Below are 21,871 nucleotides of genomic sequence, written 5' to 3'. Positions count from 1 at the left end.
AATGTTAATTTGAATTAGTTATTGCTTTCTGTAAATATCTGTAATTGCTTCCACACTCTGGCTCCATGCGACAGACTTCTCTGTTGTTTTTGTTTAAGTCACATTGGTCCAGGCCACAGAGACCGTGTATGCATCATGCTGGAGCCTGCGCAGCTCCTAAAAGGGGACATCATGGTAGGGAAAAAACAACAAACTGCGTTTTCAGACGTTGCGAAATCTGTGCTTTTGTATTCATCGTGACATTTGTTTGTTTTGTCTCTTGTAGATTAAATGCTATCATAAAAGTGAGGTGACTTCAGAGCGTGAGGTTATTTTCCGGGTGCAGTTTCACACGGGAGCAGTACAGGGTTACAACCTGATGTTTGAAAAAGAGGACATGGAGACTGCCAACAAAGGTAGACCTAGAAAAAAAATCCCATGAACAGCAACTCCTCTACTCTGCACAGCATCTGCGAGGTTCAGCTTGAACTTAATTTAGACATGCTGCTTTTAGACCAATAATTTGGTTTCCCCAAACATGTTACAATTACCGAGAGAGCTGCAAACTAACAGCAACTTTCATCTTGCTGGTTCTGGCTCTCATTTATGCACTTCTCTCCTTTGTGCTGTCAATTCAGATCCCAGATTTCCAGATTATGGTAAAGTGGAGCTGGTTTTCTCCGAGGGACCAGAGAAGATCCCAGGTAGACTTCTAACTCTTTATCTTTATTTAAAATTACTATAGGGAGTAGTGGGAAAATTTGAAAACCAGATACAATGTTCTCTTCTACTTTTACGTGCTGTCCTGTGCTCTGGTCTTCTCCCTCTGCCCCCTGATGAGAAGGGAAATGTAGTGTGAAGTGTGTGCTGACAGAGAGGCAAAGAAGCACAGCATGAGCTGCAACAGAGGCCCCACAAACTATGTGGGGCCTCTGTGCAGGTCTGGTATACAATGAAATGTATATATTTCTATTGTCTGCTCTGTTTCTGATTAAGTCTTTTGGTCATCAGCCATATTGTGGTGGCACTTTCTATTACAGCTTGGTAATAATGTGGTTCCTGAGGGGTAATAAGAAGGTAATAATATGGAAATAGCAAATTATTAACACTTAAATACCAACTATACGTAGTAATAACTAGGTAATATGTTCTGTCAACAGTGGTTATACTTGAGTAATATTAAACTGATATTTACATAATTAGGAAAGAAGTGTGGAAACAAACTGTGCATTGGTTGACAGCACTACTTAGTAATAAAATAGAGCTATAAGTTATATAATAACAATATAATCACATTCTAGCAATAACATAGTAACATCTGAGCATATGAATTTTTATATACTGAAATATACTGAATACTAATATTAGTTGATTGTGCTTTGTTTCTCCTCTAAGGTAGCAGTTTAAATATTGTTTTTGCTGCTGTGGCTAATGACGTGGACAATGAGCAGTAGTTTATGTGTAATAACCAGCAATCATGAGTGTAAAATACAAAACTTCACATTTTTAGTAATGTTTCCTGCATTTAAACCTAGGACTCCAAAACTATGTCAGTATTTGCTAGATGTAAATAAATAATAATGACTCAAGCGTGGGTTTATGCTATACAGATTATTTGTTGCTACACTAATAGAATACAGGCCATGGTTCTGACAAGATTGGAGTAAATGCAAGAAAAAAAAAAGAGCACCCTTTAACATCCTGACCTTATGACAGCTCAGCTTAGCTGTCTTTTAATAATAAAACAATTTCTCTGAATATGAATTTGCGTTTTCATTTGTAATAGCATTCAGCTTGTTTGAAGTTACATATGCTACCAAGGTTACCAAGCTGTAATAGAAAGAGCTACCAATAATATTTTTGCTGATGATTTGGGGTCTTAAATAAAAACCTTAATTTTATTTTATCTTAGTTTGTAGTCATCCCACAAAAAAAATAAAATAGTTTCTTTAAAATTTAAAAATAAAAATGTTCAGAAATGACATGGCTTTCCTGCTATCAGATTAATGAGAATGGTCAGTGCTACTTTCCAGTCACTTTACGATATATATGACACTACAGCCATCTAGCTTAACATAGCATGCAAACTGGACAGTAATGTGTGTGTTTGTTTGTTTTTTGTTTTTTTTTATTCCAGGTGCTGACAAGTGGAAAAATGGAGGAGATGTTATTGTGGACTACAACACAGCAGATCCTCTAACTCGCTGGGACTCGTACCAGAACATCTGTGATGGCGAAGGTACTGTTGTGATGCCTCAGTGGTCTTTACGTGACTCACGAGACTAGTATTCATCCAACTTTATTTCCTTATCATTTTCCCAGCTTGCAGTGCGTTCTTTCTCTTTTACATTTACATGAACACATGCACCCTTTTTTTCTCTCTCTTGGTTATCAACCCCCCTTGACAGGGCCTGTTGTGCATGTTAGTGAGTGGCTACAGCGTGATCGCAATAACATCCACGCACAGTCACCGCTACATGTTATGGGTGTTTCTATAGGAGTGGGACTTCAATCCAAGTTATGACACTTTCGAAGCTAAACTTACCTTTTAGACTTCAGGGTGATGGAAATGGCATGGAGTGTGTCTGTGTGAGGGAGAGGGAGGATTGTTGTTGTACGCAGGAAATGCTGGGTTCAAAGGAAGAGCAGTCAGTTCTCAGGAGATTTCTGTTTTGTTGTTTCATGAAATGAAAGGCATGCTTTAACCCACTCACACATACACACACTCTCACTACCGCCCACACACATTCACACACGGACACACGCACATATATTTATATATATATACACATTCTCACACACACACAGAGCCACCCTGTCAGGGCGTCCCGTCCTAGCTGTGGTTGTTGCTCTCCACTCGACCACAGAATTCACAACAACCTCCCAGAATAGAGCAACGTGGTAGTGGCATTAAAACACAGATCCACCCTGTTCCAGAATTCATTGAGTGTTTTTATAAGCTAAGTTCAGCATGCCTTTTTTTTTTTTTGTTGTTGTTGCTTTTTTTTTTTTTTTTTGCTTTCATTTGAAATACTCCAATAGATTTCTTCATGCTCACTTGTGGGAATGCAATAAAAACACAACCACTCAAATTTAAGAATTCATCAAAGCAAAGCAATGACAACAACAAAGAAGCATTTTTTTCTATTGCCTCGATTCCCGAGCATTCATGTGGGATATTTACAGCCTTATTTTTCTCATGTAAACGCTACATTTGAGAAGCAAGACTAGGAGCTTTGTTGGAATTCTACATCCACTTACCACCCCGTCTTCTGGCAGGGATAGTTTACCTCCGCGAGGCTGTCACTCGGAGCTTCTTCAGGAGGAGGAAGTCTAGGAAACGTTTGCCACTTTAGTGCTAATGTTTTGAAAAGAAAACCTCATTTACTTCAGTGGCTTTTCATCAATCGTCAGTGTGTGTTTATCCCCTTGTGTGAATTGATGGCTAACAAATTGTTAATTCAAGAAAGGTTGTTGACTATTTTTTTAATGTATTTGGCTGGCAGTGTTGATTTTTTTTTTAAATTTAAATAGAAAGGGGGATATCCATGGAAATGTCTCCTCTTTGCTGTAAATAATCCAGCATTTTTCATTGGACTTTTTCCCTAATTAAATGCAGTTCTGTATAATCTGGTCACAGCAACCAATATATATAATGTCCTAATTATAACATAGAATACAAATAGTTCAAAAATGTTAGTCCACATTAAATGAAAGCAGATCCTGTAAAAGTTGATTAAATGGTTTTGAAAAGGTTTTGAATGATACTTTGAATCAATGAGGCTTTGATACTTGAAATCCTCTGACAAATTAACAAAAAAAATGGATAGATGTCTTTTTTTAAATTTCTTTTTAAATCATAGACAGTTACATTTTGTTTTTGTCTTCTTTTGAAGTGATGCTTTGGACTTGAGGGTGAAGTGTCAAATTAACTATGGAGCAAGCTGTGTTATTTGCCAAATTACATTCACTTTATTTTAAAAATAAGCTATAAAATGCACAAATCCTATAAAAATGTTTAAAAGGTCAAGTTAAGTGACATATTAGTTGAGTGTCTAGTGTTTCTTTCCTCTGTAAAGTTGAGCATCTTAACATGAGATGGGAGATTGACTCATATTTGGAAGAATCGCATGAACTTTAATTTTCAACACTTGTGCATTGGTTTTATGAAGCGTGGAGAATCTCAATTTAACTAAGTATATTGAATTTTAGGAAAGACTAGCATCAGATATACACCTATAAAATGAAACCTTTGACTTAAGCCACTGAAAGACTGTATCTCTTCTGTTTCTGATTACTGTGTTGACCATGTCAACTCCAAAACTAAGAAAATAAAACTTTCCTCATGGTGAGATACTGCTAGGGTTGAGTATTGTTCAATAATAGTCATTATTTGTTCATCTCTTTGTACAGTGGAATTTAAAGTGATTCCCTGTGTGCGGCAGTATACAGATCGTAGGCACATGCAGAAGGCTGGGTGGAAGCAAATGAGGATGCTCATCATCATTATGTGTTTGACTCACATTTTTGGCATTCATGGGGTGCAGGATGGTAGTAACTGAGAAGGAATGGAAAGGGTTGGGTAATTGCATAGGCATACACAACCAGACCTCCTCCTGTGATACAAAAGCAGCTGGAGGAGCAGTCCTGGTTTCGCTGCTTTCGTGCACTGTAATTGGTAGATTATTCAGAGACTGACCATACCACAACAGCCAAAATGATGAATGCTTGATGTAAATGGTTTGACTGATTTTCTTAGGTTTGCTACCTAAAAACACGTTTGGTGAACCATCTATGGCTTTCTTAATGTCAAGATTGGTAAAACTGTTTTGAAAACAATGCGTGAACCCCGTAATTGGGTTTGAGGCACATCTGTTTCTTGCCTGCATTGCGCATGAGGGCATCGGGCGTGTAATTTCACGACACACAAGGGTAAAAGAAAAACAAACTTGGCTGCCACTTTTCGTGAAATTTGCCCCGAGGTCCCTGCAGACGCTAATGACTGTTTTAATTGAAAAGTGTCTTTTTGAGGAGCGAAAATTTCTTGAAGTACAAGAATGTTGTTTTCATTCTTTGATCTTCTCTGGCCTGCCCTCTCTTTTCTTTCATTCCCTGATTTTTTTTTTTTTCTTCTTCCCCCTCTTCTCTCCCCTATGGGGTAGTCCCCTAATGCAGAGCAAGAGGTTGAGGCGGGCTGGTTTCCTCCAGCCCGCCTCAGCTCCTTAGTCCCGCCTCACTTGTTTACATTCCTCTGCCCTTATTTGGAGAACTCAAGGTCCCCCCTCGCCACCACCCCAGCCCTCCCTCTTCCCTTGTATAGAGTGCAAACACCTTCCTGGCAGTGAAAGAAAGCAGGGCCAACTTATTCGAAGTCTCTGAATTTGCCCCTTACGATTACCTGAGTGTTAAAAGCAATGTCTGCTCCTCTGTGCATTCACCGCCTGTTCAGCTCTTCAAGTTTTATTTCACCGGAGGCTGGGATTGTCTTGTTTGCTTACCTGGCAGGGACAGTGAAGGTAAGAGATTTTATTCCGCAGCCAAATGGGTGGCCATGAAGGAGGAGGCAAGGTGTGGGGGGGTGGTGATGATGAGAGGGATTGATGAAGAAAGATGGCTAGTATTCAGATTCAAACCCGCTTAAACCTTAGTAGAAGGAATTTCCACTAAGACTGGGGGGGGAAAAAATCCCAGCAGCACATGCCTGAAAGCAATTTTAAATAGTGCATTTTGTGTGACGGGAGGGACAAGTCATGCAGAGAGAGGGAGGGGGGCTTTTATCATGCATGTCTGGCATTCAAATCCTCTGGTTGTGGATTGACTGAAAAGCAAGTACTTTAACGCAGTAGGCTAAGGAAGAATTGTAGGAGTCATGTTCCCTGCTCTCTTTTGTTGTAGCGGAGGGAGAGTGACAGTGAGATGGCAGTTCTGCTTACTTGGCAACATTGTTCCCTCACCCTTGGAATTCAACTCCAGACCTCATTTTGCAAGATGTCTAGCATGGCTGAAACCAGATTTTTCTATTGTCGTGCATGCCGTGATTTAGCTCGGCCTTTCAAAATGACTGACCTCTTGAGATTTATCTGTTACTTCTGAGGATTAAGGAGCTTGTTTGGACATATGCTGAGGGTCAAGGGGCAAGAGCGAGGGAGTTGGGTGGCTTCATCACAGCTGGGTGAGGAATGCAGGGGTCAGAGAAGATCCACAGCTGTCCGACTGTTGCAGCAGCAGATAGAAGACTTCACATCTCATATATAATCTATATAATGAAGAACACCTTTTGCCTGTTATACACGCTACTCTACTACTAAACAAGCACTCTAACAGTTGGCCTATTGGGAATGGATGAGTGGAAGATCTTTAGTTGAAGTAAGTTTAGATTACAGAAAAAATATGTGGTCGAGCCTACATAACATTACACTTTTTTTCCCAACACATCTAATTTAATGGCTTGTCTCAGTTCAGTATTATAAGTCATATCTCTCTCTTCTCGTACTCTGTGTTGTAGTCTCTGTTGTCATGGTCATGTGAGGCGTGAGTGTTTGGCGTCTGTAGTGAGTCTTCTCGTTAACAGAGCCTTCTCTTGTCTGTGGTTTCTTGTCCCGTTTGTGAGTCTCTGCTGTTTGTGCGTCTCTGTGTGTGCCCATACCAGCTGACTGTATGAAGCGCCGCATCTCTTCTGTTTTGCAGCACCACGATCTCAAGGCCTAACACAGGACAGGACGGCAAACAAGAGGAGCCCCACCAGAGGAGACGTCGCGCTGGCCCAAGGGCCGCGCACAACCTCCGCAACCTCTAGCCCTGACCACAGTGACCACGCTCTCTCTGTCAGCAGTGACTCAGGCTTATCTAGCACTTCCCTGTGGGCGGACAAACCCACACCTGTCGCCAGCGCTACCACCACCACCACCTCCGTCAAAGCTAACCAGGGACCAAGTCAGCAGGAAAAGGTCCAGCTAAAGCGTCTCCTAAGTGGTTTTGGCCTTGAGGATCCGTCACTGGAGGAGATGACTGACGAAGGCTCTAGAGTGGGCGTCCAGCAGGTAGTCCCAGCGCAGGTGCACATCAATGGAGACCCACAAACCCGAGAGAGGGAAACAGACATTCTTGATGATGAAGTCATTACAGGTCACGATCTGCACAGTGTGGACAGCTTAGGAACCTTGTCGTCATCGTGCCACAAGAGCAGCCAGAACTCCCTGCTGTCAGATGGCTTTGGGAGTCCCGGAGGAGAGGAGCAGCAAAGCCAAAGCCAGCACCACATCCACCATGTCGCACCTCATCCTATCGAGGACTATGAGAGATCCTATGCTGAGGCTAGAAGGGGCTGTCTGAGCTACAGGAGCAACTCTATAGCCTCCTCTAATCCCAGCAATGCCCCTGTACCCCAGCAGCATGTCTACAGACAGGGAAGCTATTCCACACAGTCCTGGGTTCGGCAGCAGCAAATGGTTGCCGCGCAACACTTTACCTATATGCCAGAGGATGGAAACGATGCAGATCGATTCCACCGGAACAAGCAGAGTGGTAGTCTACCTAAAGCAGGCCTGCCCGCTGAACCACAGGGCCTTACCAGGGACTCCGCAGCAGATCTTATTAGAAACGCAGCACCCCACAAAGAACAAACGTCGATAAACAACAACAATAACAACAAACGGGATGAGGAGTTCAAATCTCTCACGAAGGACATCGACAACTCCATCGACCAGCTCAATCAGCTGATCATGGACCTGGATCCCACGTTTGTGCCGAGCCACGGCAGCTCCATTAAGAGAAAAGGTGGAACCCCGGTTAACGGCTCGGTCGGCAAATGTTCAAACGGCATCAACCTCAGATTCAGCGATAATAACTCAGCAGACCTGAAAAGCACACAGCAGACAGGTAAGATAGTCAGTCTGGGTGTGGTGGTGGTGGTGATGATGGTGTTGATGTGGTGTTGTCCTGGAAAAAAACGTGTGACTAATCTCAGACAGGAAGTTGTTTGCCTTGATACAGCAAATAAACACAGAAAAAATATATATAAGCAGCAAGACCTATTTCATCCCAAGTTGTTTGGCTCCAGCACCATCAGCTTTTCTTCCACTTCACTCAAGAGCGAACATAACAAAGCACACCTTCTCTCCCCTTCCCACCTGGCGTGTTTTAGTGGCTGAAATAGCAGGGTTGTTGCCAGGTTTTCAGATGTTTTCAGATATTTTCTGAGGAAAGAGCGCTGTCCTGACTTGTTTTTAGCTGTGTGCTTAGCTATCTGAGGGCGGGATCGGTGTGGTACATGAAGACAGACAGAGCAGCTATCGTCCTCTCTTCTGAACCTTACCGTCTCACTGTTTGTTAATAGAGATTTCATCATGTGCACACAGATATGTCCACAATCGGTGACTATCGTGCACTGAAAGCTCGTTGTTGAGTATAGATGTTCAAAGCACCACATTTGAAATGTGCACTTCATTCCTTCATTTAACATTAATCATCTTTTTGAGTTCTTATCCATGATTCTGTGATGCTGAAGCATCTGCTTTGATTGTTGTTAGACTTGCTGAGCAAACACGGGTTATGCAACACGATGGCTATAGTATCTACAACGATAAAGTTATTTCCTCTTTCTTCAAGTTGAAACTGATTCCTGGAGTCATGCTGAGGTTCTTGAAAAGCTGCAAAAGAATTCACATTATCTCCTTCCGTACCTCTCTGCTTCTGTCTACATCTCTAAATTTTAATAGAGCCTAACATTTCTGATAAATATATTCAGAAACCAGAAAAAAAATACAGCATTTTTTTAAATTAAAATGCAACATTTTTATTCATTTAGTGCAATTTTAGTAAAAACTAGTAATGCAGAGGTAATTCAGAAAGCTATCTACGTGGATAAATCACAGCATGTATGCATGGTTGTAGGACGGGGGTGCAAAATAAGGAGGCCTGAGGAATTTCCAGAAGAGAAACAAGTCAGCCCGCAGGCGATGTTTCTTTCCGTTTGATTCAACAGGCATACCTGTCTGCACATATCCACTACATGGGTGCACCATTCCAAGTAAAAAAAAAAAAATGCCAAAGGCGCTAACGTTTCTAATTTGCAAATAACCTGTGGGAAGCATAAGAGTGTTTGTTTATAAAAGTTCTTCACGATATAGGATGTCTGTTTAAAGTTAATGCTTTGGGCCTTGTTTTTTGCACTTTCGAAGTTGCATCTAGGATCTATGCAGCTAGACGTCTTTTTTGCTTGTGTTCATCATGTTATTGCTTGTAGCTTCCACGCTGTTACTCTTTTAAGCATAACACTAGCTGTTGCGCCTTTTAACTTCGTTAAAAGGTGTAAAAAGAATATTAGGGCTATGGAGAGAAGTTATGTTTTTTTGCTTATAGTGTTAACTGAAAATGATCCTCTGAAATTCATTATTAGCCTGGTCAAGTGACAAGCAACATGAGAAGGCATTCATAAACATAATTCCAACATGGCACGAACTGCCTTATTGGTTATTGTCTAGGTATCCCTCCACAATACTGTAGATAATGTATTATACTTCCCATCTCATCCTTACTCTTGAAGTCATGATAGGTTGCAGAAATAATGGTACATTTTTCCACGAACACGGTCGAGCTGTTTTTTGTTTGGTCGTAAGCAGAGAGTGCTTGCTAGCGCTGTCCTTAGACGTTAAACGTGACAAAACTATTGAGGGAAAAATGCCGCGTGTATATTGTTTATCATGACTCTGGTTTTACGTGGCCTATCAACACAATTTAAAAACTGGTATATATCACATTATTGCTTTGTCATTTTAAAGTGGTCGTGTGATTGGTTTACCACGACTAATATATTCTTCCTCAGTCAAACAGCAGCACTCATGCAATTGTTTTGCCCCCCTTAGCTCCAGGTGTTGTGCCAAAAAGTGATCAACTGCCAGAAAGTGATTGCCGTCCGCGGGAGCGCGCGCAGCTGCTGAAAGCTGTAGCGCCCAGATTACTTACGTAGTCAGCTACTTCCATGCAACTGATATAAGGTGCGGTCACCTGAACACAGCTTCAACCATCTGTTTGTTGAAAAATAGTAACGCGACCGCATTTTCTTGTTTGTAACGGTAACCCCGCTGTAACGATAGGGATAGTAATTAGTTAGATTACTCATTACTGAAAAAAGTAACGCCGTTATTCCCATCACTGTTAAAGTGGTTTAACAAGCCAAAAAAAATCATCTGAAAATGATCAGCTACAAGGACTAGAACATAAGGGGGGGAAAGCAGTCAATGTCCAAAGAAAAACTTTAAGACCTTCAGAAAGCCTGGAGAACTATTCAAGACCATATTACAAATTTGGCCGCCTAGAACGAAAAATATAAAGAAATAAGGGGTGGCTCAAGAGTTTTGCAAAGTACTCTACATAGACCTGCAGTAAGAAGAAATAATGTCATCTATGAATACAGCTCTGTCTGTGTCATCTGTAGATCAGACAAAGTGATTAATGAGGCCAGGCATTAGCATTCTTCAGGCCTGAGAGGTCAGAACTCACTGGGAGGGCTCAAATTAACACCCTGGTGCTGAGTGGCCACACTCTTCAGAGCAGTCACAACACTGAACACCCTTCACCCCGAATACACACTGAACACCATCTAGCTAGACCTCCGGCATTCCTCAGCTGTCCACTCAAAACATTACACAAGTGGCAAACCTTTTCACTTTTGTGCATGCCCAAATTCAGGTGTAACACATTCTCAAACTGTTCCACATAAAGCCAAATTAGATTATGATAAATGCAATTGTGTTATCATAATATATAGTTATTCCTGTGCTATACTGTGTCTGATTAAAGGAGTCTAAGTAAGATGTAATTAAAAACTAACAACATGACAGAGGTGAAGACTGGAGGTTCCATTAAACTGCTTTGATATTGAAGAAATTTGCCATTTGATTCATTGCAATCAGAAAAAAAGTGTTAGAAATACTGTGATTACTCTGTGTAACCATACTGCTTCAAAAAGTTTTTTAGGAATTCAGTTTAGACAAACCCTGTCTGCACTGTGCGTACTTTCCTCAAAGGTACCAAAGGTCAAAGCACCACTGTTTCTCATTGGTGTCTTTAAGGCACTTCACTTCCTTGAAAGCAGTGATGCATGTAAATCTGTTAACATTTAATGACCTTCCTGCTGCTGTCTACCTGTGTGTATGCAGCTGTCCAATCCAGTGACGGACGAGTGGGCATAACACGGACTCTGAGTTGCCAAGGAAGGGACGTCATAGATCATTCAGGCTTCTGTAACTCAAGATGGGCTGAAACAGAGGAGTACAGAGGCCAGCGGAGATGTCCCCCCTGTGTGCCACAGTCCCAGGTAGATACAGCACATGTGTGCAGTATATTTAAATGACCTCTTTCCCTCTTAACTTTCAGTTCCGGTTATACATACGTGTGTAATGTTTGTTTCAGCATTCCATATTGTGTCGAAGTGACAGTGCGGATTACAGATCCAATGGCCCAGATGTAGATAATAGTGACATACCTCCACCCACTCCTGCATTCCCCATCTCTCCACCAACACCTTATGGTGAGTACACTGCAGTTCAGTTTTCATGCATGCACTAAAGGCCTTAGGGAGATGTTTGCAATAATCTAGATGCCTACCACCATAGACGAATTAGAATAAGGATCAACCAGCCCTCTGATACAAATGCAGTTTGGCACCCATGTGATTTCCACCTGTGAGAATAACATAATATTCACAGCAAGCAAGTTATGGTCTGTTCCCTGCCTGCTGCACCCCTCACCCAATCCATTACTTCCAGGATTGAGAATGTGACTGATTTGTGTCGTGTGCTCCGTGTGAATACTGGCAGCGGTGGGCGATGATCCTACCAGCGTGGGGAAACAGCTTATTTGTCTCTGTAACTGTCACCGGATTTCTCAGCGCAGTTGATAATGTGTGTTGTCCCATGCTCCATGTGCTTTCAGTGAAAAACTTCTCAGAAGTGACTCACAACAGGAATACTCAATCTCCCAGCATGCAATCTTTTGGAGGCTACAGAACCGACCACGGTGGGTTCTTCAAAGTTCTTCAAACTGAGGTTGTTTTTGGTATTTTGTCCATTTTCTGAGAAATTAAAATGAAATGACAGAAAAACAACACATCCATGCAAACAATAATAATATGTATGTATGCTTTTTAGCATGTTTTCATTACAAAAGAGACAGGACAGGCATTTTCTGCGTTATATTATAATTATGCTTGCATTGTTTTCTGTGCAGTATCAGCAGTTTTGAGACAGATGGTAAAAGTTGTCTGGAAAGCAGGGAGATTCCTAACCATTGTCTGCCTTTCATGGTTGGTTTTTAAAGAATGTCTGCATGGTCATGACCTGCACAGAAAACCCCTTTTTTGGGACATAACTGTGTTGTTTTTTATATTAAAATCTTTTTTTTCTTTTTTCTTCATGTTTTTCTTGTTTTTTCTTTGGTCTTTATCCAGTGCAGAAAAAAAAACCCAGACTGTGAGATTGTTTTTAGAGACGGATGGATGGAGTTTAAGAAAGAGTGCATTTATAGCACTTTGTTGCTACAGGCCTGGTGGACTTTCCAGAATTCTTAAATGTTACCTTTTTTTATATTTACTCTTTGTCATAGAGCTCTCTCAAAACTATGAAACTGATTTAAACGTCAATCTAAAGTCTGGTGTTTGATCCAATACGGAGATAAAATAGATCAAACCCGTTTGTTTCCATATAGATCTACAGTATGTCTAAAGGTTGTAGGTCCTGGGAGCAGATCTGTGCCCCTGCTGTGCCTCTTACTACCTCAGATATTCAGGCAAGAATCGCTGCATTCAGCCCTGCCACATCTCCATGGTTACTGTGGGTCAGGAAGCATGGCACAAGAAAAACAACTTCTCCTCCCCATGAAAGTGTCTCTGTGTATACAAGCGGAAATGGGGACAAGAAGAAACCAGTTCCTCTTTCAGCTTTGCACCTCTTGTTTCCATAAACCCAGAGAAAACCTGCCTGCAAAGACACAGTTTGAGTTTTTGGGGATGTCAGTGTGCCCAGACTGACTGAAATAAAGCTTTAGGTAATTGTTGGTGTAGGCGTTTAATTTGTAGCTACCGTTAAGTCTTATTTGCTGAACACCTGGGTGGGTATAAGGCCATACGAACAGTTCTGGTTACATTTCAAACTACAATTGTAAGTATTTGTTACTTGAATGAACACCAACCTTTTTCCCTGTGATTTATTTCACGTGTTGCAGAAATTTTCTTTCTTTTTTTTGCAGCTTTTCTCTCCATACTTATCCCTGCTTATGTTTATGTTCTTTTAAAATTATAAAATGCATACCTTGACTCAGACTCTGTGCAGAAATGTGATTTCTAACATTCTGTATTTGGTCTTACACAGAACCCAGGGAATATTCAGAGATCAACCATTTCGGAGTGGAGAGTTTGCCAGACCCCTCCATTAACTGCCACAGGACACAAAGTTCCTCATACTCTGCCTCTATTGTTGGGAGCCTTCAGCAGACAGACAGGTAGAGCTCTGACTTACACAAAAACTCCAAGCACCCTTTTTTTTTTTTAGATACTGTGTTAACACCAGCAGTAATAAAATGCTCCCTTAATCTGTTTTTTTTCCCAGTTCAAACAAGAACCAGCACTGGCCAGAGCATCCTGTCCTGAGCCACCACTCCTCTTTGAGTAGCTACCCCTCTGCAAGACAACCTCTGCCACACTCCGTGTCACTGGACTATGGCCACCACTCTCCTCCCCTTAACCACCCCCACATCCACCCTGCCCCGAATGCTCACAGCTCTCCTCGAAGCAACCAGCGCAGCCGTATAGCTAACTATGCTCTCAACCGTAGTCCTGCTCAAAGCTTTGAGGAACAGGATGATTCATGTCTCGGCTATGGCGCAGACTGTCCAAACCTGGACAGGGATCTTTTACCCTCAATGGATGGGCAGAATCAGTTAGCACAAATGCAGCCTCCACTTCTGCCTGAAAAGAAGAGGACGTCAGATGGGGAGCATTCGCTGGGAACAGCCTCTCCAGCCCTCAGTGGATTCTCAAGTCCCCACAGTGGTAGCTCCCTGAGTATTCCTTTCCCTAACATATTGCCTGACTTGTCAACTCAGACGCCAGGCACAGCCTCACCTCTGCCAGGTAAGCTAGGGTCTGCTAAAGAAACTGAAAGCCTCGTGGGTGTCATACGGCTTGTTGAGTGATTTTTGTTGTTTTCTTTGTCTGTGTATTTTCCAGATGTGCTAGCCAACAAGCAGGTCACTGTAAAATTTGTGCAGGATACATCAAAATTCTGGTACAAGCCAGACATCTCAAGGGATCAAGGTAGGTGCCAAATGTAAACACTTTTTTTGTTAAGAAAATTCTCGAGCCACTTCAATCATTGTTTCTCTCTCTTCAGCTATTTCAGTCTTGAAAGACAAGGAGCCAGGCTGCTTTATTGTGCGGGACAGCCACTCCTTCAGGGGGGCCTACGGTCTGGCTATGAAGGTGGCTACACCCCCTCCCTCAGTTCTTCAGCAGAACAAAAAAGGTATGGTACATGTGGGTGATTAAAAGACCGCATGAGCACTTCAACATTTGGGACAGACATATTTGCTGGCTTTTTATGTCTGTGTGTTAAATATTGAGTTAAAATCTATGTGAATAACTTTGCGTAAGACATTGGAAGTGGGTGGAAGCGATTCTAATACAGAAATCCCAACAAGCAAAGCAATCCAACACTTAATTTTATTAAATTCAGTTCTGTTCAGTTCAGTTTTATTTATATAGCGTCAAATAACAACAACAGTCGCTTTATGGTAAACACTTGGCAACAGTGGAAAGGAAAAACTCCCTTTAAACAAGAAGAGACCTCTGGCAGAAACAGGCTCAGGGAGCCATCAGGCCATCTGCTGCGACCAGTTGACCGGTCCTTCTGCTTTGAATAATCGTGCAAAGTTAACCTAAAGCTCTCTTGGAATGTGCAATATACTTTAAGTGGATCATTTGGGTCAGTTTGTATTTGTATTGTACATAACACATACATAACATACATAAATATCTCAGGGAAATAAACATACATCACAGTATTACAGAATTTCATTGATAGTTAAGATATCAGATTGGCCCAGTGGTCTGGACAATCCTGGGAATGGTGCATAGCATAAGCACAGACAAAGCCATCTTCAGTTACAGCCCACTGTGCGCACCATCACAGTGGAACCTAAGAGTCCCTCTCTCCCTCTGCTTGTGAGTGAACTCCTGTCTTTCTGTTTCTCTCTCCTGGGCATCATCATCACGATGCCAAAGGGACCCCTATTGCCTGATACGCTTAGATGTACAGCTAACGTTTCACTCATTAACAAAGGATGTGCTGGGTCTGTAAGCCTGCTATAATCCCAGTGTCTTCTTGTGCAAGTGCACTTTCCCACATACTGTAACTCTCTTTCTGAGAAGTCTGTCAGTCCCTCAACTGAAGTCAAAACAAGATTTTTGTTTGGTCATCAACTTCCTGGTTTGTTGGTTTAGCATATTTAGAAAATAGGCTAAAGTTTTTTTTTCTTTGTTTGTTTCTTTGTTTCTTTGGTAACAAACACGCAGTCTCTAGAGGACTCTGGTCAAACATTCTCTGGATTGTTTCCACATGTAAGGAAGTACTGACCGAGTTACAATACAGACCCAATTTTCTTATTTGGAAAAGGAAAGGAAAGAACACTAAACCCCACGCAGTGTGTCAGGAAAAAGTCTGCTTATTCTGAGGGGCACAAAGGATGCCCTTATGCCCTGTCTGCAGTCCTTTCGTGTGCCCCTCTCCCCGATTCACACCTGCCCTTTTGTTTGATTTCACCCTTCTTCAATCCAACAGCACCTGTGACACAAACCATCTCCACACTTTGAGCTTTGGGTATTGTGACTGCTTATAAGTGTGAAACCCAACCCACTTTGTGGAGCAGGCTTTTCTCCAAGCTTTTGTATCAAGACATTCCTCACATACGCTCATCCAGCCCCTTCAGAAGAGCTTCTGTTGAATCATAATCCACCTAATCTCTCTAGAGAATGAATGTAGCAATTTAATGTGTTTGACGCAACACTTAAAGGCTGGGAAATTATGTGTGGTACTGAGATAACTGCTATGAGATGTTATGCAAGTCAGAGTAAGTGTAGAGCAGAGGTTAATTTGTTGGTTTGCATGCCACATGGAGCCCAATTTTATGTGAAGTGGGTCGGAAAAACCTTTCACTATAACTCATATGTCTATGTTCTTTTTTTCTTTTTGTGTAAAGACGTTTCTGGAAAATGTTTGCATTTCTTGAACTGTCACTTTACAAAAATGATGATGAACAAGTTTAAATTTTAAAAAGCACAGTTTTAACAATATGTTTCATTAGCTATGAGTTACTAATGAAAGATCACAACAGATTTCCATCATTTTTGACTATTTTGGAACTAGTAATTTACTTCTCTGTAATGCAAACAACGAGGAATAGCAGTGCAGACGAGTATTTTTTATTCAGAAGGAAAGAAAAAGTGATAATCAATGACTTCCCTGCAGTTTTCAAACTTGCCATAGGCCAGACAGGATTCTTGGGCACGCCAAGTTTTACACCCCCAATTCTAGATTTTCAAATACAAGAAAGTTTGCTGAAAAGAAAGTATACTATTCTAGCTAGTTACATATTTCTTCTTTCTTTTTCTAATAGGAGGAGATTTGTCCAGTGAATTAGTGCGCCACTTTCTGATTGAGTGCACACAGAAAGGAGTGCGGCTGAAGGGTTGCCCCAATGAGCCATATTTTGGTAAGACTTCTACATGGTTAGCAAACATCAGTGACACCATCTGGATTTTTGGCTACACTACAGAAATTGCATTGTACCACCACCAGTAGAGGGCAGGAGAATTTCATGAACGCCAAATAATGATAGATCATAGACTGTGATAGACTGGAATTTACCCATACAGTGTTTCATGGTTTATGTCTGATTTCTGTGGCATTTTTTGTGCCCCGCTTTCTTCAAATATAGCAACTATTGAATATATATAATCAAATTAAGTGTTCCACTGATGAGAATTTTATTTTATCGTGGTGATAGAAGTTTTTCTCTGTTGTGTTTTTTCTCCTTCTTTTTCTTTTTTTTTCTGGCAGTTTGCAAATTAAGCTTTTGCAATTTTTCATGAAATTTTGCATATTGTTTTTAAATAAACATGTCATTAACCAAAACAGATTTATAACTAGAAGTCTAATTTAATATGGTATTGTTTTACAGGAAGCTTAACCGCATTGGTCTACCAACATTCAATCACTCCTCTGGCCCTGCCCTGTAAACTTATCATACCTGACAAAGGTAGTATTCAAGTTGTGGCTACCAACATCTGCCTCTCTATGTTTAACTGTCTGCCAGCTTAGTGTTTTCATCTGCTGATGTAACTGTTGAGGGCTTTTTTTGCTGGATAATCTCATTGTTTTCTTGTTCGCAGATCCTCTTGAAGATGTCATTGAGAACACCTCGCAATCAGTAACAAACTCTGCCGCTGAGCTGCTAAAACAGGGAGCAGGTAATCAGGTTTCTTATATCAGTTGCTATGAAAAGACACTGTCACAAACAGGTGGCATGACTTCATACGAACGCTGACGCAATCTCTGTGTGCTGTTCTGTTGTAGAAATGAGCCATTTTCCTTGTCCTGTTATTATGCCGCGTGTCACCGAATGCACTCGCTTTGCCGTTATTTGCGTTTTGCAAATCCAAGTGTAATTTTGAACTTGTCTGCTGCTGCAGCCTGTAATGTTTGGTTCCTGGGCTCTGTGGAAATGGAGTCACTAACGGGTGTCCAGGCAGTGCAGAAGGCCACCACTATGGTCCTGAACTCTAACGCTCCACCAACCTCCACTGTGGTCCACTTCAAAGTTTCTTCTCAGGGAATCACCCTCACTGACAACCAGAGAAAGTGAGTAAACACAGTTTTTGCATTCTTCATATATGCATAGCTTAGAAATTTCTTACCATAATTTTGCTTCTTTTAGGCTCTTTTTCAGGAGGCATTACAATGTCAATACAGTAATATACTGTGCTCTGGACCCTCAAGATAGAAAGTAAGTATTGTTGATTTAATGTCAAAACACATGCCCACTTGCTATTTGTGTTTCACTAGTTAGAGAAGTATGTCAGTTGCATGTGGTGAATGGGTGATGAGTATTTATTTAATATGGTTTTCATTTTTTGACCACTTGAATCCCTTTTACATTCCATACATTTATATCCCTTTTATTCTCTAAAGTATCTAGGAAAATCCAAATATGGCAAAAGATGAAATTAAATAACTTCATGCAAATCTAATTGACACTTTTGAATGTAAATATTTAGGTGGAAAGCACGATTCAGTGTAGCAAAAATGACACTATTATCCCTTTTTTTACTTCCAATAGGTGGAAAAAAGATGGCTGCCCATCAGCAAGGTAAGTAGATAATTATATTTTTGCACAGAGACAATGAAAGCAGTTCTTTTTAAAGGTGCACTGCCTGTTTGAGGCAGATGACAGTAATGCTACTAACTACACTGCTCCTCCTCTACAGAATCTTCGGCTTTGTGGCGAGGAAAACTGGCACTTCGACGGGCAACGTATGCCACCTGTTTGCTGAGCATGACCCCGAGCAGCCAGCAAGCGCTATTGTCAACTTTGTGTCAAAGGTGATGATTGGTTCACATAAGAGTAAGTAGAGGACAAAGCAGATCACTTGGACAGACGATTGCAACGTCTAGAACAACGAATGAAAGACTGAGAGGCTGAAGAACGGACTAAATATAATGACCCGAGATCGTGATGATCTGAATTTGAACTGAAAAACGGGCAAATGTAAAGTGATCACTGTACGAGGACATTCAGTGACACCTTTAATCGAAAAGTATAAACAACCTTTTTAAATTTTTGTTCCTTTCAGTGTATGAACTGTAAATTAGCTACATAACAAATAACAAAATCATTATCATTGTCACATTGTTTACAACTGTAATGTCTTACACAGTAATACAGTCATTATTAACATATTTTAAGTTCCTCATACTAAAGCTGCTTTTCTTACTCATTCATAGCATTTTATGGGCCAACCAAGAAAACCCTACATTGTTGTATGTTTCTCTCATATTTAACCAAAAAAGAAAGGAAAAAAAAAACTTCATGCAAGCATTCATTAAGATTTCTTTAGTTGTATCTGATGTAGAAACACCTCATCTAACCAAGCAGGCAGGATTTCTCTGTGGATTTAAAAACATGCAAAAGCAGTGTTGCAAATGTGTATGATTTGGACTTTGTGCCTAACTTCATCACATGCATGATTATTTTATCTATGCAATGTAAATGTTGTTTTTGCTTTTTTTTTAACGTGTCGTTTTGTGAAATGTGCTGCATGTAAGTGGCTTTTTTGAAGGTGTTAAATCAATTTTGTCATAAGATGTATTGGAGTATGACCACTTTTAAAGCTGTCAACATTTTAATGAAAGTGTGAGCGTGCGTGCGGGTGCGTGTAAGAGCGTTTGAATGAGAGAAATTGTAGAAAGATATTTGAATGAAACCATAATATTCTTTTATTATATATATTCTGCTTTGACAGTAACTGATTAAAAACACATCAGTACTTTTGTAGATGGTACAAAAGACTAAGAACGTAGGGTTACCTTGTAACCTCGGTTCTCTGAGTAAAGAGTCGATTGTGCCAATTCTAGGGCTGCTTGGAGATCAAATTATCAGTGATTTCACGGCAGCACAGGTGCTCTATAAGTGAGCCAGAGTGTCTGTCCACACACCCTGAATAGCATTGGGATTATCCTTGTACATATCAAATATGTAACAAATTGAAGATTGAGATCAACACTGCAATCTGTCAGTGTCAAAAATAAAGCAGTATACACAGACCCCCACCCCCCCTTTTTTAAACATTTATACTAAATGTGTAAAAACACACATCCACACACAGGCTGCTATGTTACAAGAACAAATGCTGTTATTAAAAAGAAAACAAAGAAGAAAGAAAGAGGTCAGTGTTGGAATTTGCACAAATAGGTTTAGTGTTTAGCACACTCAGCTAGTCATCTGTCAATGATACACATTTGCTCTTGGAAAAATCTGTTTGTACTCCAGCTGATTGTTCACATTGTGTAAACGACGATGACCATAGAAATGGATTTGTGTTGGGTGACCATTTTATCCAGAGAGGGATCGACAACCACACTGACAGCTGGTGTTATTCTTTGCTTCAAGCGCACGCTTATTATCACTTTCCATGACCTATTATGTGTACCTCATCCTTATCTCATTCAATACTGTGCCTCAGTGTAAAACATGCTACATGTGAACGGTTTATTTGTATATGGGCATTTCCATGTTTTTGTTGAGTTTGTAAATACTAAACATAATGAAACATTTATTTAATCTTGATCCACTAGATTCAGCAACTAGTGGGAGTGTTAGCCTTGTACCCAGAGCTGTAAATATCAGGCTGTTTGTTGGTTTTTGCATGAACTGTAGCGGTGGTAGATTGGGTAATTGTTTCCCTTTTATTAGAAAAAGGTTAGCTCTGTCTTGTGTCCTTGTATCTCTGTGCTAAGCTATGCTGTGCAGCTTTATGTAAGTATAGAGACACCAGGATGGTAATATCTACCAGCAAAGCAGCAAATAAAGGAAATTTGAATACACCGCTGTTGGTTGGCTTCAATCCAGTAAACAAATACATAAATTAATAGCTTAGGATTATTAGGAGTAACTTTGTAAATTTAATGGTATCGGTATTGTGACATTTGAAATATATTGAATACATTTGAATATTATGAGTTTGTCATAACTGCAGGGAGGCTGCAGATGAATTCTGCTAAACCAAAGACTCTAAGCACAATTCCAGCTTTTCAGGACTTGGCAACAGCTGAACTGATAGCTAAGGCATTTTAGCTTTAGGCTTCTATATAAACATTTCACTGTATTTGGTATCTGGCTACTTTCTCAGAAAATAAATGATAAGTAAAAAAAGGCTGTGGACCCAGTAAATTTATTTTATCAGTGGAAATAAAAGATATACAATCAGAGATCAGTGTATTAGGTACACTGTGTTGGATCCCCTTAAATTTCAGAGCTGCTTTAATTCTTATTAACATGTCCATGCTGACATAGTGTCACACATGTACTATGTGACGCTACATTATGCATTTGATAATGTACATTGTTAAATGCACATCCGTGATTTAAATCTCCTGTTTTAGCACATTCCAAACTTGCTCTATTTGATTGAGGTCTGGTGACTGTAGGCCAGTACATCAGTTTGAGATAAGATGAGCTTAGTGTCATACTGTGTTATCCTGCTGAAAGCAGCCATCAGATGATGGGTACAGTGTAGTTATAAAGAGACATGGACACGGTCAACAACAATACACATGTTGTCATATTCTGGGGTTGCAGACTGTGTGGCGATGGTTGATGAGTGAACCCAAAAGCAGACGTGTGGAAACCAAAGCTTAACTTAAACCAAGAGTGAGCCGTTTATTTAGGCTGAGTGATACAAAAGAAAAGGCAGGAGGACACTAAAGCAAAACTAACTGGAATACACTGGGAAAACTAAATACTGGAACATGAATACCTGAACATGACACATGAAAAAACAGCAGAATAGTGAACAGATGACCTGACCAAAAATGAATGACAACTCACAAAATACACAAGAGTGTGACGAGGGAAGAGGAAACACACGGGGAACACAGCTGTGGCTACAATTGTAGCTTGCCTCCACCAGTGTGTGAATGTGAGAGTGAATGAATAATGGAATTGTAAAGCACTTTGGGTGCCTTGAAAAGCGCTATATAAATCCAATCCATTATTATTAGAGAACTGCTGCTAACTAGATATGTTGTGCTATTTGGACTGTTTTCTATGATGGTCCACCAGC

The 21,871-nt window shown here is 40.6% G+C and overlaps 1 protein-coding gene across 1 annotated transcript in view; it reads left to right on the top strand.

Annotated features, from left to right (window-relative positions):
• LOC102785570 (tensin-3) overlaps window positions 1-20,633 on the top strand; it is a 31,717-nt gene extending 11,084 nt beyond the window's left edge. Inside the window, exons 9-27 of the mRNA XM_087831282.1 lie at window positions 99-174; window positions 266-395; window positions 618-683; window positions 2,117-2,218; window positions 6,667-7,857; window positions 11,139-11,296; window positions 11,392-11,509; window positions 11,914-11,997; window positions 13,347-13,476; window positions 13,584-14,107; window positions 14,204-14,290; window positions 14,367-14,498; window positions 16,648-16,743; window positions 17,212-17,289; window positions 17,423-17,500; window positions 17,723-17,891; window positions 17,968-18,036; window positions 18,370-18,399; window positions 18,518-20,633. Of these exons, the coding sequence (XP_087687408.1) occupies window positions 99-174; window positions 266-395; window positions 618-683; window positions 2,117-2,218; window positions 6,667-7,857; window positions 11,139-11,296; window positions 11,392-11,509; window positions 11,914-11,997; window positions 13,347-13,476; window positions 13,584-14,107; window positions 14,204-14,290; window positions 14,367-14,498; window positions 16,648-16,743; window positions 17,212-17,289; window positions 17,423-17,500; window positions 17,723-17,891; window positions 17,968-18,036; window positions 18,370-18,399; window positions 18,518-18,662 (3,463 nt within the window). The 3' untranslated portion in view covers window positions 18,663-20,633. The remainder of the gene's footprint in view (window positions 1-98; window positions 175-265; window positions 396-617; window positions 684-2,116; window positions 2,219-6,666; window positions 7,858-11,138; window positions 11,297-11,391; window positions 11,510-11,913; window positions 11,998-13,346; window positions 13,477-13,583; window positions 14,108-14,203; window positions 14,291-14,366; window positions 14,499-16,647; window positions 16,744-17,211; window positions 17,290-17,422; window positions 17,501-17,722; window positions 17,892-17,967; window positions 18,037-18,369; window positions 18,400-18,517) is intronic.
• The last annotated feature ends 1,238 nt before the right edge of the window (window positions 20,634-21,871 follow it).

Source organism: Neolamprologus brichardi, chromosome 18 (genome assembly GCF_056152115.1).
Source record: "Neolamprologus brichardi isolate AB-2024 chromosome 18, ASM5615211v1, whole genome shotgun sequence".
In the NCBI taxonomy this organism is placed as follows: Eukaryota; Metazoa; Chordata; class Actinopteri; order Cichliformes; family Cichlidae; genus Neolamprologus; species Neolamprologus brichardi.
This window is presented reverse-complemented; position numbering and strand designations above follow the sequence as displayed.